This window comes from Aureobasidium melanogenum, assembly GCF_000721775.1.
Source record: "Aureobasidium melanogenum CBS 110374 unplaced genomic scaffold scaffold_22, whole genome shotgun sequence".
Taxonomy (NCBI): domain Eukaryota; kingdom Fungi; phylum Ascomycota; class Dothideomycetes; order Dothideales; family Saccotheciaceae; genus Aureobasidium; species Aureobasidium melanogenum.
In genome coordinates this window covers 119,732-133,011 of record NW_024470074.1, presented here as the reverse complement: position 1 = coordinate 133,011, position 13,280 = coordinate 119,732, and the positions used below count along the sequence as shown (strand labels likewise).

At 49.4% G+C, this 13,280-nt stretch overlaps 7 protein-coding genes across 7 annotated transcripts; 3 read left to right on the top strand and 4 right to left on the bottom strand.

Moving 5' to 3' along the window:
• Positions 1-1,067: 1,067 nt before the first annotated feature.
• Positions 1,068-3,065, bottom strand: M437DRAFT_68556 (methionyl-tRNA synthetase; the record flags this gene model as incomplete). Its single annotated transcript, XM_041025128.1, has 2 exons — positions 1,068-2,874; positions 2,929-3,065. 2 exons carry the CDS (start codon positions 3,063-3,065, stop codon positions 1,068-1,070), a joined length of 1,944 nt encoding a protein of 647 aa, XP_040876958.1.
• A 339-nt stretch (positions 3,066-3,404) lies between these two features.
• Positions 3,405-3,834, top strand: M437DRAFT_68555 (DUF1715 domain-containing protein; the record flags this gene model as incomplete). Its single annotated transcript, XM_041025127.1, has 2 exons — positions 3,405-3,794; positions 3,826-3,834. The coding sequence occupies 2 exons, from the start codon at positions 3,405-3,407 to the stop codon at positions 3,832-3,834; spliced, it is 399 nt and encodes a 132-aa protein (XP_040876957.1).
• A 337-nt stretch (positions 3,835-4,171) lies between these two features.
• On the bottom strand, positions 4,172-5,953 carry M437DRAFT_77705 (recombination protein Rad52; the record flags this gene model as incomplete). Its single annotated transcript, XM_041026860.1, has 4 exons — positions 4,172-5,440; positions 5,493-5,579; positions 5,630-5,894; positions 5,946-5,953. The coding sequence occupies 4 exons, from the start codon at positions 5,951-5,953 to the stop codon at positions 4,172-4,174; spliced, it is 1,629 nt and encodes a 542-aa protein (XP_040876956.1).
• A 268-nt stretch (positions 5,954-6,221) lies between these two features.
• M437DRAFT_77704 (uncharacterized protein) lies at positions 6,222-7,234 on the bottom strand (the record flags this gene model as incomplete). Its single annotated transcript, XM_041026859.1, has 2 exons — positions 6,222-6,965; positions 7,019-7,234. The coding sequence occupies 2 exons, from the start codon at positions 7,232-7,234 to the stop codon at positions 6,222-6,224; spliced, it is 960 nt and encodes a 319-aa protein (XP_040876955.1).
• Positions 7,235-7,574: 340 nt separating this feature from the next.
• On the top strand, positions 7,575-8,550 carry M437DRAFT_77703 (uncharacterized protein; the record flags this gene model as incomplete). The annotated part of the gene is made up of 3 exons (XM_041026858.1): positions 7,575-7,898; positions 7,955-8,257; positions 8,305-8,550. The coding sequence occupies 3 exons, from the start codon at positions 7,575-7,577 to the stop codon at positions 8,548-8,550; spliced, it is 873 nt and encodes a 290-aa protein (XP_040876954.1).
• A 223-nt stretch (positions 8,551-8,773) lies between these two features.
• Positions 8,774-10,961, bottom strand: M437DRAFT_87119 (heme peroxidase; the record flags this gene model as incomplete). The annotated part of the gene is made up of 7 exons (XM_041028589.1): positions 8,774-9,483; positions 9,535-9,698; positions 9,747-9,806; positions 9,861-9,923; positions 9,976-10,230; positions 10,279-10,418; positions 10,473-10,961. 7 exons carry the CDS (start codon positions 10,959-10,961, stop codon positions 8,774-8,776), a joined length of 1,881 nt encoding a protein of 626 aa, XP_040876953.1.
• Positions 10,962-11,646: 685 nt separating this feature from the next.
• M437DRAFT_55366 (Cloroperoxidase) lies at positions 11,647-12,425 on the top strand (the record flags this gene model as incomplete). Its single annotated transcript, XM_041022860.1, has 2 exons — positions 11,647-11,819; positions 11,867-12,425. The coding sequence occupies 2 exons, from the start codon at positions 11,647-11,649 to the stop codon at positions 12,423-12,425; spliced, it is 732 nt and encodes a 243-aa protein (XP_040876952.1).
• Between the last annotated feature and the right edge of the window lie 855 nt (positions 12,426-13,280).

Genomic DNA, 13,280 nt, shown 5'->3' with positions numbered 1-13,280 from the left:
ACGAGAGATGAATAACTATCGATTCTTACGAAGAGAGATTGCATTGATTGATGTGGAAAGGAGCGCATGGCGATCGTTGTGCGATGTAGCTTGCTGAATTGAATCCAAGCTCGAATCACATCCATCGCCGGCTGCTGTTTCCTTGACAATCACTCCACGAGGACGTGTACGACATCACAGAACCTCAGTGTAGCAACCCAGTACTGTTTCTTGCCAATGAGAGACGAGACAAAAGCAATACCAGTGTCATTGCAGAGGATATGGCATCAGAGACAAAAAATGCAAAAGTACTGTCTGAGTCAGCTAGATCACGATCAGCCATGGAGTAAGAGCGATGGCCTACTCCGCATTATGAGCAACGAATGATGCGTGTCCATTGAGGAAATTGCACCAGAGTCACTGCCAAACATTCCGAAAACTTCCAGGGTCCAAAAAAACTTCATCTACCGACAAATGGATGTTCAACATGGTACATCGACAAAAGATATGTGTCACTGCCCCCTGACGGAGTCGAACCGGCGACCTCGGCATTACTAGTGCCGCGCTCTACCAACTGAGCTAAAGGGGCTTGATGTACAGTTGTTAGAAATAGATGTATATGTACTACATAAAAAGAGAGATTGGGTGGTGAGTGCACGGACGGCGAAGCCTCGCGCGGACACAACGCGCTCAAAGCGGTGTTCGAGGGTCCGAAGCGCTGCTAATGGATGATGGCAGACACTTGACACAACACCGAAAAGAAATATATTATCCATCGACTCGTAGCTGGAAGATAGATCAAGAAGTACGAGAACCGAGAGTTCCATTTTTCCAGCAATGATAATAAGCTATCACACGACAGAGCAAAAGACAGAAACTCCAACAAGGCAGAATCCATAGAACTATGAGAAGGGACAACCGCAATACTTCTTCTGTCAATGAAAGCGCCGTTTCGTCAAGACAAATGTGTTCAGTCCAGGCCTTGTTGAATAGTATTTCCTTCTATGAGGTTTAAAACAGATGAGGTTCTTTCATGCCGAACAACAAATTCCAAAAATCTTCCTGACATCTCTCATGCAAAAGCACATCTAGCTAGTTTGCAGAGCAGCCTGCTTGACACCCTCAGTGACCTCCTCAACAGCATCACCAGCCTTGGGGTCCTCAGCACCATCCTTCTCAGCAGACTCGACAGACTTGCCGGCCTCCTTCTCCAACTTGGCCTTAGCTCTCTCGGCCTCCTTCTTTGCCTTCTTCTTCTCCTTGTCGGCCTTCTTAGCAGCGGCCTTTGCTTCCTTCTCTGCCTTGGCCTTCTTGGCTTCCTCACCACCGAACATCTCGCGCCACTCCTTCTCCTTCTCGGGCTTGATTTGTTGGAACAAGTGGGCTGAGGCGCCGAGCTTGTGGCCAGGGGCGATGCTGTCACCCTGCCAGTCATCAGGGATGATCAGAAGAGATGTGTTGAGCTGTTCGAGGATGGAGTTGGTGGTAGTAGGCATGTAAGGAGCGATGATAGAGGCGAGAAGGTGCACGTGGTTCAAAGCAAGACCAGCAACGGCAGCACAGCGCTCAGGCTCTTCCTTTGCGAGTGCATTGTCCAGCTTGTTGTCTTGCAGGAACTTGTTTCCGAGATAGGAGATGTGCATGCCGGCTTGGAGACCTTGACGGATCTTGACGGCGTCCATGGTAGCAAGGTATTCCTTGAGCGCTTCGTTGACTTCCTTCTTGTGGGCAGCGATAACACCTTCAGGGTCGTTGTACTTGGTGTAGTCGGGTACGACACCCTCGAAGACGGGAGAGTTGACGTACTTGACGATGCGGTTGACGAAGTTACCGAGGTTCTTGAGAAGCTCGTTGTTGTTGGAGTTGATGAAACCAGTCCACTCGAATTCAGTGTCACCAGTCTCGGGACGTCTTGACAGGAGGTAGTAACGCCAGACATCTGAGGGAATACCAGTCTCCTTTGCGTTGTTTCCAAAGACACCAATACCTCTGCTCTTACTGAACTTGCCCTGCTCGTAGTTGAGGTACTCGGTGGTAGAAAGGTGGTTCAACATGGTCCACTTCTCACCAGTACCGAGTTGCGACGAAGGGAAAACGACAGTGTGGAAGGGAACGTTGTCCTTGCCCATGAACTGGTACAGGCTGACGTTCTCGGGGTTGTGCCACCATTTCTGCCACTGGTCTGTGTAGTTTGCAGTGATCGAAACGTAACCGATGCAGGCATCGAACCAGACGTACAGCACCTTCTCATCGTAGCCATCCAGAGGAACCTTGGTGCCCCACTTTAGGTCACGAGTGATACCTCTGGGCTTGAGACCCTCCTGCAACCAAGAATTTGTGATGTGAATACCGTTTGACGACCAAGCACCCTCCTTGCTTGACTTTGCTGACCATTCCTCAACCTTGGACTGCAGCTTGTCCAACAGCAGGTAGATGTGTTTCGTTTTTCTTGCGACAGGAGTTGCGCCATCGAGCTTGCAGCGAGGCTTCTTCAATTCGAAAGGATCAAGCAAGTGACCACACTTATCGCACTGGTCTCCTCTTGCATCCTCGTAAGCGCACAACGGGCACTCTCCCTCGACGAAGCGGTCGGCCAAAAAGGAGTTGTGTGTTTCGCAGTAGGGCTGGGTTGTTTCCTGCTCTTCCAAGAAACCATTCTTGTAGAGTTTTGTGAAGATGTCCTGAGCGATCTCGGTTTGTTGGGTGGTGGGAGTGCGGCCGAAAATGTCGAAGCCAATGTTGAACCATTCGTAGACCTCTGCGTGCAGCTTGTGGTACTTGTTGCAGAGCTCTTCCGGTGTGCACTTCTCCTCGATAGCCTTGGTCTCGGTGGCAGTTCCGTACTCGTCGGTTCCGCAGACGAAAAGAGTGGGCAGGCCGCGTGCCTTGCAGTATCTGCGACCAGAACGTCAGCCATGTTTGCGCAAACGTCGCTAGACCGAGACTGACCTGGAGAAAACATCGGCAGACAAGACACTACCAATGATGTTGCCCAAGTGAGGGACGTTGTTGACGTAGGGGAGGGCAGAGGTAATGAGGATATTCCTCTTGCCCTCCTCGGGAAGAATCTCTTTGCGCTCGCTCATAATAAGGTGTCGCTGTGTCGGTTCTGTATGCGATTCGATTGATGGGTAGCTGAACAGAACAGGCGCTGCTGTTCAGTGGTTCAAGAGAAATATGGACGTGACAATCGTGTGCTGCTCGTCGGTCTAGTCTCAGCTTTGGAGGGGTCCAAACTGCTGCTGCTGCTGAAAGTGACTCAACTGCTCGGCTGCACCCGCCATCCCACCTCCGCCATCGCCGCACAGCCCTATATCCATACCAGAACTTTTTGAACGAAACATCAAGCTGAATTTATATTTGCATCACGAAAACTCATCTCACAACCCAATCTAATCACCTATAGCACAACGAGGTCACCAAACATGGCAAACCCACCACCCGATGACTTCGACTCCCTCTTCAACCTCGAAGAAGAATACTACGCCGAAGGTTATAATCTCGGCGTAGCAGATGGTTCTCGTGCTGGTCGCATCGAAGGCCGTCTTTTCGGCCTCGAAAAGGGCTTTGAGAAGTTTGCAGCCATGGGAACTCTGGCTGGTAGAAACGCTGTCTGGGAAGCAAGAATTTCTGATCAAGATTCTGCTACCGCTGAACAAAGCGAGTTCAAGTTGCCCAAATTGTCTGGAGGTGCCAGATTGCAGAAGCATTTGCAGACTCTTTTTGCTCTGACAGAAGCCGAGAGTCTGTCGACTGAGAACAACGAGGATTCGGTTTCTGATTTTGATGATCGACTCAAGCGTGCTGAGGGCAAGGTCAAAGTTATTGAGAAACTGGTCTCCGAAGGTCCTCTAGTCCTCGAGACTGCTCAGCCTGTTGCTTCAGGAAGTGGCAACGCACCAGAACGACGTCAAATCAAGATCAAAAGAACAGATGCTGGTGGTGAAAGCAGCATGGAAGATTTCAATATTCGCCATGCTCGCTCCTAAAGCTTCTTTTTTTCTATGCTTCGAAAAGATGCTCCTCCCTATTGCTACCAACCCAAGGATATCATCATTGTCCCATGCCAGCAAACTCCAGAAACCCGAAACCTATAATACTCCACAAAATGCGCCCAAAAGTCTGCTCTCATGCCAGAACACTCCCAAACTGAACAAACGCCTCGATCCATGCTCTGCGCTACTCAGCTTGGTCAAGCCACAGCTTGCGTCTCTCCACTGGCTTGTTGTGGCTCTGACACAACATCAAGCTTCGGCTTCTTGGAATCACTAGCCCCATCGGTTTGCTGAACATTACTCATGTCGGCGAGTGGTGGTCTGCTAGCAGCATTTTCTGCTGGTAATGGCCTCTTCATTGCAGGAGGCTTGTAGGCACTTCTATTTGCCAAGGGACTCTGCTGCATTCCGCCTGGCATGCCAATACGTCGACTGGCATCCATTGCAGGATTGACGAAGTTTGATCTGTTAGCAGGGGCTGCTCCATTCATCATGGGTTTCGGATTTGGTATTGGTACAGTGGGAGCGCCAACTTCAGAGCGCTTGATCGGTGCCGACTTGCGGGGATCAATTCCTTGTGTACGTCTGATCGAGGGACTTTCGTGATGCGGATCGAACAGTTTGATTGGAGGCACAGCACCTGCCTCGGGAGGTTGGACCAGAGCAGAAGCTGCAGCCCCTGAGACAAAGCCAGATGGTACATGTGCTGGCACTTGCGAAGGTGTGACTACTGACTCGGGAGGTGTGCTCTGTCTACCGTTGGTAGTCGTTGACTCTGACGCTGAGGATGGATTTGAGCGAAAGCCATTCTGGTTGTTGCCGTTGGCTTGTTGAGGAGGAGGCATCATGCGAGTCGGCGGTTGATTGTTCGTGTTCTTAAAGGTCTGTGATGTTGGCTGAGGTCGTGCTTGCTGGCCATTCTGTTGGCCGTTCTGAGGAGCAGCAGAGAACTGGCGGACGTTGGGCATGGATGCTACCCTGTTCGGTTGCTGGCGATTCATGGCTTGTGCTGAAACAGAGTTGGCAGGGGGTCGGATTGGTGTCTCAACAGAGACTTCTGTAACAGAGTTGTCCAAATGTACCTCATCAGGATGGCTGAAGTCCACCTCATCAAACAAATTTCCTCCAAACTCATCCTCGAATTCTGAAGTGTTTGATTGAGCACTAGGCATGCGTGCTGGCGGCGCTACAGCGACGGTTGTGGAGGTCGATGGGGCTGCGAGGGCTTCTTTCTTGATGGGAGCGTAATCTGGGTGACGATGTAGATTGTCGGCATCCCATTTAGACGGCGCAACTCTAACCTTCGTCACTCTCTGAAGATAGTCCTTGTCGTATAAGCAATTGCCCAGGACGTTTCCAAAGTTGCGTAATGATCGTTTCAATGCGTCGGTCACGGCTTCCTTCTTTGCTTTCTCGAAGGCAGCTGCTTTGCCTTTGCAGTTCTCGATGTGACCATAACCAATATCCTACCCCGTGTCAGATTAAGTAAGAGACTCGTACGGCGAATATATAGCGTACCTCATGGAATGTGCCGTCCTTCAAAGAAACGCGCACGATGGTAGAAAGGCCCAAGTTGATCTTTCCCGTTGTCGGACTCTCGTCGCACTGTGAAGGTCAGCATCGCAGCAGATCGGCAAGGTGTCAACCAGACTCACAAAGTCGATTTGGACGTCCCTGATAGCACTGCTCCATCCGTTGAAGCCAAAGACCTCGTTGGCGAGGTTGATGACCTTCTCAGCAGCGAGGTAGTGTACCTTGCCTCCTCCATTTCCGGGACGTGTTGAGATATATTCTGGGCCGAGTTGCTTGTCCAGTCGACTCTGCAAGGTGGCTATCTCCTGGGCCGTGTATTCATTGACATGTTGCTTTTGCTCTTCGTACGGGTTGGTGAACTTATTGTCCTTCCACTGGTCACCGGGTCTGGCGAAATTGTTAGCAGCTTCAGTCAGCTATCACAAAGACACAACTTACGCAGGCATGTTCGAGCATCTGTGTCTGCGACCAAAGTGGCAACACGGACTTGTTTTATGCACGAATACAACTGCGCTTGCCTTGGGAGGCGACGCGATTGCTCCGCGACAATGACGCGCTCACGTGCCAAGCCGACCAACCCTTCTTTGCCTGATCGAACGCAACTGCCTAATGTATTTTGAAGAACATGATTCAATTTTCTGCTGACTGCCTAGATGACAATTCCGAACTCGCGGGTAATCAGATTCATGATCGCGAGATGAGATCGATAGCAGCCTACTCAGCATCGCCTCGAGCCTTGACGTACTGATACATCACTCTCGAGTCTAGGTCGTAGAACCTCGAGTCCCCGCTTGCATCTTTCCACGCCTCAAGACCTGCTTTACCAAGCACAGGTTTAGATCCCAGACTCTCGGCCATGCTAGCCGCAAGGCCGTAGTCTTTGAGCATCAACTGAATCTTGAAACCACCCTTGTAACCTTTGGAAGAAGGTGCTTCAGGAACAATACCAGGCACAGGACACCATTTGTCAGATATCGTATTTTGGCCTGTGCCCGCGCTGAACACTTTGTAAAGGACTTGTGGGTCGACACCGGCGCGTATACCCATGTCAAAAGCCTCGGAACAAGCTATTGTGATTGTGCCTGAAAGATAGTTGTTACAGAGCTTCGACACTATGCCCAACGAAGGACCTCCACATGGGATAATCTCTTTGCCCATGGTTCCTAGTATTGCCTTCAATGTCGGAAGGTTTGGATCATCTTCATGGCAGCCCAGAAAGAAGGCAATCGTGGCCTTGATCGCTCCCAAGGTTCCTCCGCTAACAGGTGCATCATAGAAACTTGTTTGAGGAAAGTGCTGCCCCAGATGGTCCTTGACTGACAAAGTTGTCGCGGCATCAATGGTGGAGCAGTCTACCAGTGTCTTGCCGTCTAATTGTGCCGAACAGATGTTCTGAGGTCCATCGATGTACACAATTTTGACATGCTTACCTTCAGGAAGCATAGTGATGATAAAGTCCTGGGTCTCGTAAGCCTTCGAATATAACGTGCAAGTCAGACAAGCAAGCTCACTGCTTTATTTGCGACATCCTGTGCTGACTGACAAGGCGACACACGGTCTGGCGCAGACTCGCACACTTCAGACACAGCGGATTCGACTAGATCATACACGAACAAATGTTGGTCGGCTTCAAGCTTTGAGGCGAGGTTGATGGACATTGGCTTGCCCATCAGACCAAGTCCGATAAACCCGAAGGTCTTAATATCCTTGCTCGAATCTGTTGCCATGCTGATTCTAATGGTGAGGTAAAGAATATGAACGAGTTTTCAGCAAGTTACAAGATCGTTCATGTCGAATCGAACTTGTCTGCCGTTCGTGAGGTCATTTGATTGTCAAATGGCTTCCAGTTTGCCGAACAGCAAACTACCCCTCATCTTCCCCTCTTGATCAACAACCCCACTAATCATCAACCACACTTCGAATTTATATCAACACTTCGGATTCGGTACATAAAGATGGCCTTGCGTCGTTACAGAAGTAATGATCAGAGCTGTCCGTCGATTTTGTTGAGAGTTCTGCTAGAAAGTCATCACTAGTCGCTTCTCAAGCTCTATCAAGCAACGAGATATGGAAGCCACAGTTACACTGCACGCACTATCTGCAGGTCATTTCACTTTGCCTGAACATCAGTTTGTGTCTCCAGTAGCCGAGACTGCGCGCAAGACTGTTCCATCACTCGCGTTCTTAATCCAGCATCGCGATCTGGCAACAGGACATCTGACTCGAATAATCTTTGACTTGGGACTGAGAAGAGACACTACAAGATATCCTGCACCTCTTCAGAAACATATTACAACAAGAGAGCCTCTAGCGACCGAACCCGATGTCGTCAGCAGTCTGGCAAAAGGAGGATTATCACCAAATGATATTGATTATATCATCTACTCACATGTGAGCACTTGTAGACTTATATGTGCATGTAAGGAGCTATGCTGAAAAGCTTTGAGGTTCATTGGGATCATGTCGGAGAACCACGCGACTTTCCAACCTCAACATTTTTAGTCGGAAACGGTGTATTCGCTCTCCTGAACGGTACAACAGCAAAGTCTCGTGGCGGTCATTCGTTCTTCGAGCATGACCTGCTGCCGGAACGTCGAAGTGTTGAGCTTCCCGATCCAGCTGGTAACCGACGGGACTGGCGGAAGCAACAGTCAACAAGCACGAGAGGGCTTGACATAACGCAAGATTGGCAGCCTTATAAGAATATGCCGAAGACATACGATCTATTCGGTGATGGAAGCTTGCTCATAGTAGAGGACATCTGCCGGGTCACATCAACTTGTTGGCCAGAACAAAGGACAAATTTGTATATCTCGCTGGGGATGCCTTTCATGATCGCAGACTTTTGACCGGAGAGAAGGACATTGGAATGTGGCACGATGCCGAAGGACATGTCTGCTGTATTCATACTAACAGAGAAGCGGCAATCGCAACTATTAAGCGAATCAGAGAGCTCGAGGCCCAAGGCGTGGAAGTGATCGCCGCTCACGATCCGGACTGGGAGAAAACGAATGGTCATCGATTTTTTGGTGCCGAATGCTAGAAGGTATAAGCTGATGTCAAAGCGCACATAACTCTGTTTCGCTATGGAATTCCGAAAGCCAATTCTTGTTGTTTATCGACAAGATTCTTTTCACAATGCTTGGATATCGATCAGCTCGGCGTAATATCAACACAGAGCTTAAAACTTGATATTCGCTTGGCTTGCTATAAACGACAGACCGTCCATTTCCATTTTACGTCGATACTCGACCTTCGCGCTTCAGTCATACCTTAGGTGCATTGGTCTCGATGCCAGTGTAAGCCTTTGATTCAGGCAGCTTCACCCAAGGCGCAAAGACATTAGTCTTCTTCGGTATGACTTCAGCCAGTTCTGGGAAGTGTCTGGCCAGCACATCCTTCATGCCAGTGTTTTGAACCCAATTGAAGCCCTCCTTGGTATACATATCAGCGTTCCACTGACCAGCTATGAACCGATCACTCTTGAGTCTTCGGCTGGCCATGAGGATAAAGATGCGGAACGCAGTCTCGCTGAAGCCAAAACCTTTGATCACCGGCTCGCTGTGTGAGCCAACGAGTGCGTCAACAGTCTCAATGTCGCCATTGTAGACCTCGCTAAGTCTTGCTGCGAGCTCTTTGTCACCACCAGTCAGCTCCTCGAATGTCTTGGGAACGGACATGCGGAGAAGTCTTCGGAATTGGCAGTAACGTGGTACGCCTCGTTCACGGTCGCGGAGAATGTCGACTGTGGCCAAATCACGGACCTGGCCATCTGGAGTCGGAAGGTTTCTCATCAGATTGGCATAGTTGTTATTGGTTATGGCGCCAGGATAGTTGATGCAGAACGAGTAGAATGCGTCGCCGAAAGATACTTCGCCGGATTTCAGAGGCTTTACAGCATCCTTGAAAGTGATATCGGCTGTTGGGATCGTGGCTTTATGCTTGCCATCGTTGACATTGAAGAACGCGATATTATCTATAGTACCATTAGTAGGTGATTCATTCCGAATCACAAGACTGAAATCACCTGGTATGAGAGAGTGCATCCTATACACCGAGACAAACTCCTCCGTGAGGGAGTATGGAACACCTTGATGGTCGACTGTCGAGCCTGGAATACCACTGATGGCTTCGCTGGTCTTCGAGATTCGACCAACAATCTTGTTCAAGGTCTCTCCTGCAATACCCCACCTTGAAGTGCATCAGCAACGTATTCGAAAAAGTCATGGATACACTTACCAGTTTGCATTCATACCAATCTCCAATGCTGGATGTGCCAGGATAGCAGGCGTCCACTCACTTTAGTCACATGGGTCAGCTGAACGTGCGATTTTGTGGGCACCAGCTACTTACACCGTGTGGATCTTGGCCATAAGAGCGCAGTTGACGAGGCGAGCCTTGTCAAAAATCTTATCACTAGGTCGAGTCAGCACTAGTTACAGTGGTCACGAGCAAGAAAAGATGTTACCCTGTCCAATCAGGATGCGCTGCCCGGATCTTGTCGCAGATGGCGTTGTGCTCTAAGGCAAAAAGAGTATGCAACAACTCCATACCAGTCCACCAATTATCAGAAAAACCGGTCTTGGGGTTTCCTTCGGTGTCGCGAGGAAGGAAGGTTTCTTCATTGCCTCTGGTCTCGAGGAGCAATTTGCCATCTTCGTGTTGGTCTCTTAACTCGTTCGTCTTAGCTTCGCTTGAGCCATAGATCTGGGAGCCATCCCACCTGTGCAGCTAGGTTAGGACAGTCGATGATGAGAAGGGTCATGCTTACCAGGCGGTTGAAGTATTCTTGTAGCCAGGACACTTGATGTCAGATGCATCGAGTACTTCATCAGGCTTGGTGCGGTAGAGCTTCATCTGGCCATGCCAGGTATCGTTTGGGAGAAGGGGCACATCGTATGTCTCATCGCTCTAGAACCAACCATCAGCATTCATCCTACCAGGAAGCAGAGGCTTTGCGCATACGTTTTCATGAAAGACCCAGTCGTGGACCTGGAATTGAATCCAAGCAGCCGCAAGCAAGTTCAACGTAGTCGCCGGTTTGAACTCTCCTGGCTTCCTGGACATAAAAGCTTCGCTGACCAGTCTTGGATTGGGCGTCCATAGCTCCTGCTCAGTCGGCTTCTTGCAATACTTTCGAGGGAAGTTACGACCAAAGCGCATTCCAGAACAGCCCATCTTCGGCATGGTGAGCGAATTGTCCTTGCCATCGGAGTTTCTGGCACCAAGGAAGCGTTTGTCGTCGAGAGGCGTATTGTCTGTGTTTCCTTGGGCTGTAGCAGATGCGTATCCATCATGAAGATTATATTGACGCAACTCGACACGCAAAGCATCAAGATTGATCGCACCAATGATGCCAGGGAGTTTGTGCCATGGGATAAATAGATTTACAAAATGGAACAGAGCAACAAGAAGTCTGTCAAATAAACCTGGTTGAAAGTTAGGTGGATCCATGATGGAAAATCGATATGGATCTCAAGAGCTGATGATTGAGAAGTTGAAGGCTCTTAGACTATTTCTGCGAAGTGGAGAGGTGCCTGGGCGGTCAGTAGTGGGCTGTGCTGGTATACGACCTCTATCCATTTTGGTAAGAGATGCATATACCATTTTCACATGCATTCCTGATCCTACGAGAGGGTCGGCTTATACTCAAAGTCAGCTTCTTTACGAGCGTCGCAAGCGATCTGCACAAATTCTCCAACGTATCTCAGGCCACCTATTGTCAGCCGGAAATTGTGCCGTTGTACAACCTCTCAGATGTCATCGTCGCTGAGAGTATTCCTGCAGTTCTCAGCTGGCATCTGGTGAGCTGGGAATACCTCATGTTGAGGTTGCGTTGTTGAAATTTGCTGTATGTATGCAATTAATCTGCATGTCAGCACTAGCATTTTCTTGTCAAAGTCAATCTTACAGGCTTTGTGATCACATGCAGGGACGCGCAAGGCTGTGTTTCAATGAGAATAGTCGAGCTGGGATGAGACTGAGGTTCGATGCATCATGGTACCACCAAGGTATCATGAAAGAAAAGGTGAGCGGAATTTATGCCCGACGTAAGTATGTTATTCTACTCGAGTGTTCGCGTTGAGCGCAAAGCATCCTCTTCGTTCTCAAGGTCGTTTCTTGTTTAAAGCTCAGAAAAATGTATCTTGGACTCACAGATCTCGCCAAAGGCCTTCTTGGTGGTAGTGTCTCGGCAGGAAACACCAATGGACTCACCAACTCGAAAGGTGGTGACCATTACTACACAAGAGGCGACATCACCGAACGTGGCCCTTGTCCAGGCTTGAATGCCCTAGCGAACCAAGGTTATCTGTTCGTCAGCCGAAAGCCTTGCCTGCGATCAACACTGACACATCTAGTCCGCGTAATGGCAGAAACATTACTCTGCCTCAAGTCGAAGAAGCTCTGATGGCAGCCCTGCACATGGACAAGGCTCTGGCAACAGCCATAACGAACCCTCTTCGACAGCTCCTTCGCAAAGACGGGACCTTTGACTTGGTCTTTATGCGCCAGCATAATGCCATCGAACACGATGCCTCCTTCACCCGCTTGGACTTCCGCGACGGCGACAACTACAACTTCCAACCGATGCTCTTCCGCAAAATGCTCGATGATGCTAATGGCGGTCCCGTCACCGTCAGCAGTCTTGCCCGCACATATGTGAGAAGGAACAAAGAGAGCAGAGATGCAGGTGCCCCTGCTTTACCTTGGAGCCTCTGGTTTGTGAATCTCTTGCAGAGTGTGAGTCTGATGAACACAGCAAAGATGAATGGAGAGTTGAGCAGAGAAGTGATGACGACGTTCTACGAGGAGGAGAGGTTTCCAGAGGAGATTTTGGAAAATGGGGAGACCAGGACTTTAGTCGGGTTGCTAGGATACGCGATGTCTTTGCTGTTTTGTATCGTGTTCAGGATCTGAGTGCAGCATGTTTTGTTATAGCATCAGACAATATGACTGGGACATGAACATGCTTCGAGTTGATCTCAGCGACTTTACCTGGGAGCTTATCATACAGATTCCTTGACGCTTTCATTTTCGAGAGGTGCGCGAGCTCAGTCGCGTCAATGGAGAGACGGTCGTGGTTCGAAACTTCTTGCCTGTGAAGCGACTCATCGACCATTATTTCGCTGTGTATCCGAAATAATTGATCGCTGGACGACCGCGTAGCTCAGGCAGAGCACAAGTGGTTGTGTATGTGCAACATGGATAAAGACAGAGGCGCTGGTAATTTACATGCGGATGAGATCTGAGTGGCTGAATTATATTGTTGTCTTTTGGCAAAACAGTCAATAAGGCTGCTGTAGCTCAGTGGTAGAGCGTGGGATTGCAGTTTCTGCAGTTATCCTAAGGTCCGTTGTTCGACCCAGCGTAGCAGCTTTGCTTTTGCAATTCTTGCAGACTACATTTTTGTGGGGGCCGCCTGACTTCGTGTTCGACTTCCTTCTGCAAGCGTCGACGTTTCACAAACACAGCCCTCGCAAGTAAAAGCGAATTGACCTATTTGTTCGCTGTTCACGAGGATTTTCACATGCTCATGCACGAGCTCCTATTTTGCTCAGCTCGAGCTCAAGAGCATGCTGACAGCAGTCGTGTGCGACGTGCTTGTCTCGCAGCTACGAAGGTCATGCAGTGAGCTCGTAAGTACTCTAGACCAGGGCTCAACCTCATTCAACTACCCTGCCATTGTTCCAAATAAGGCAGTATGTCTACGTCCATCGACAAAGAATCAATCGCAGCTGAAGAGACAATGCATGTACGAACATAACATGTAAG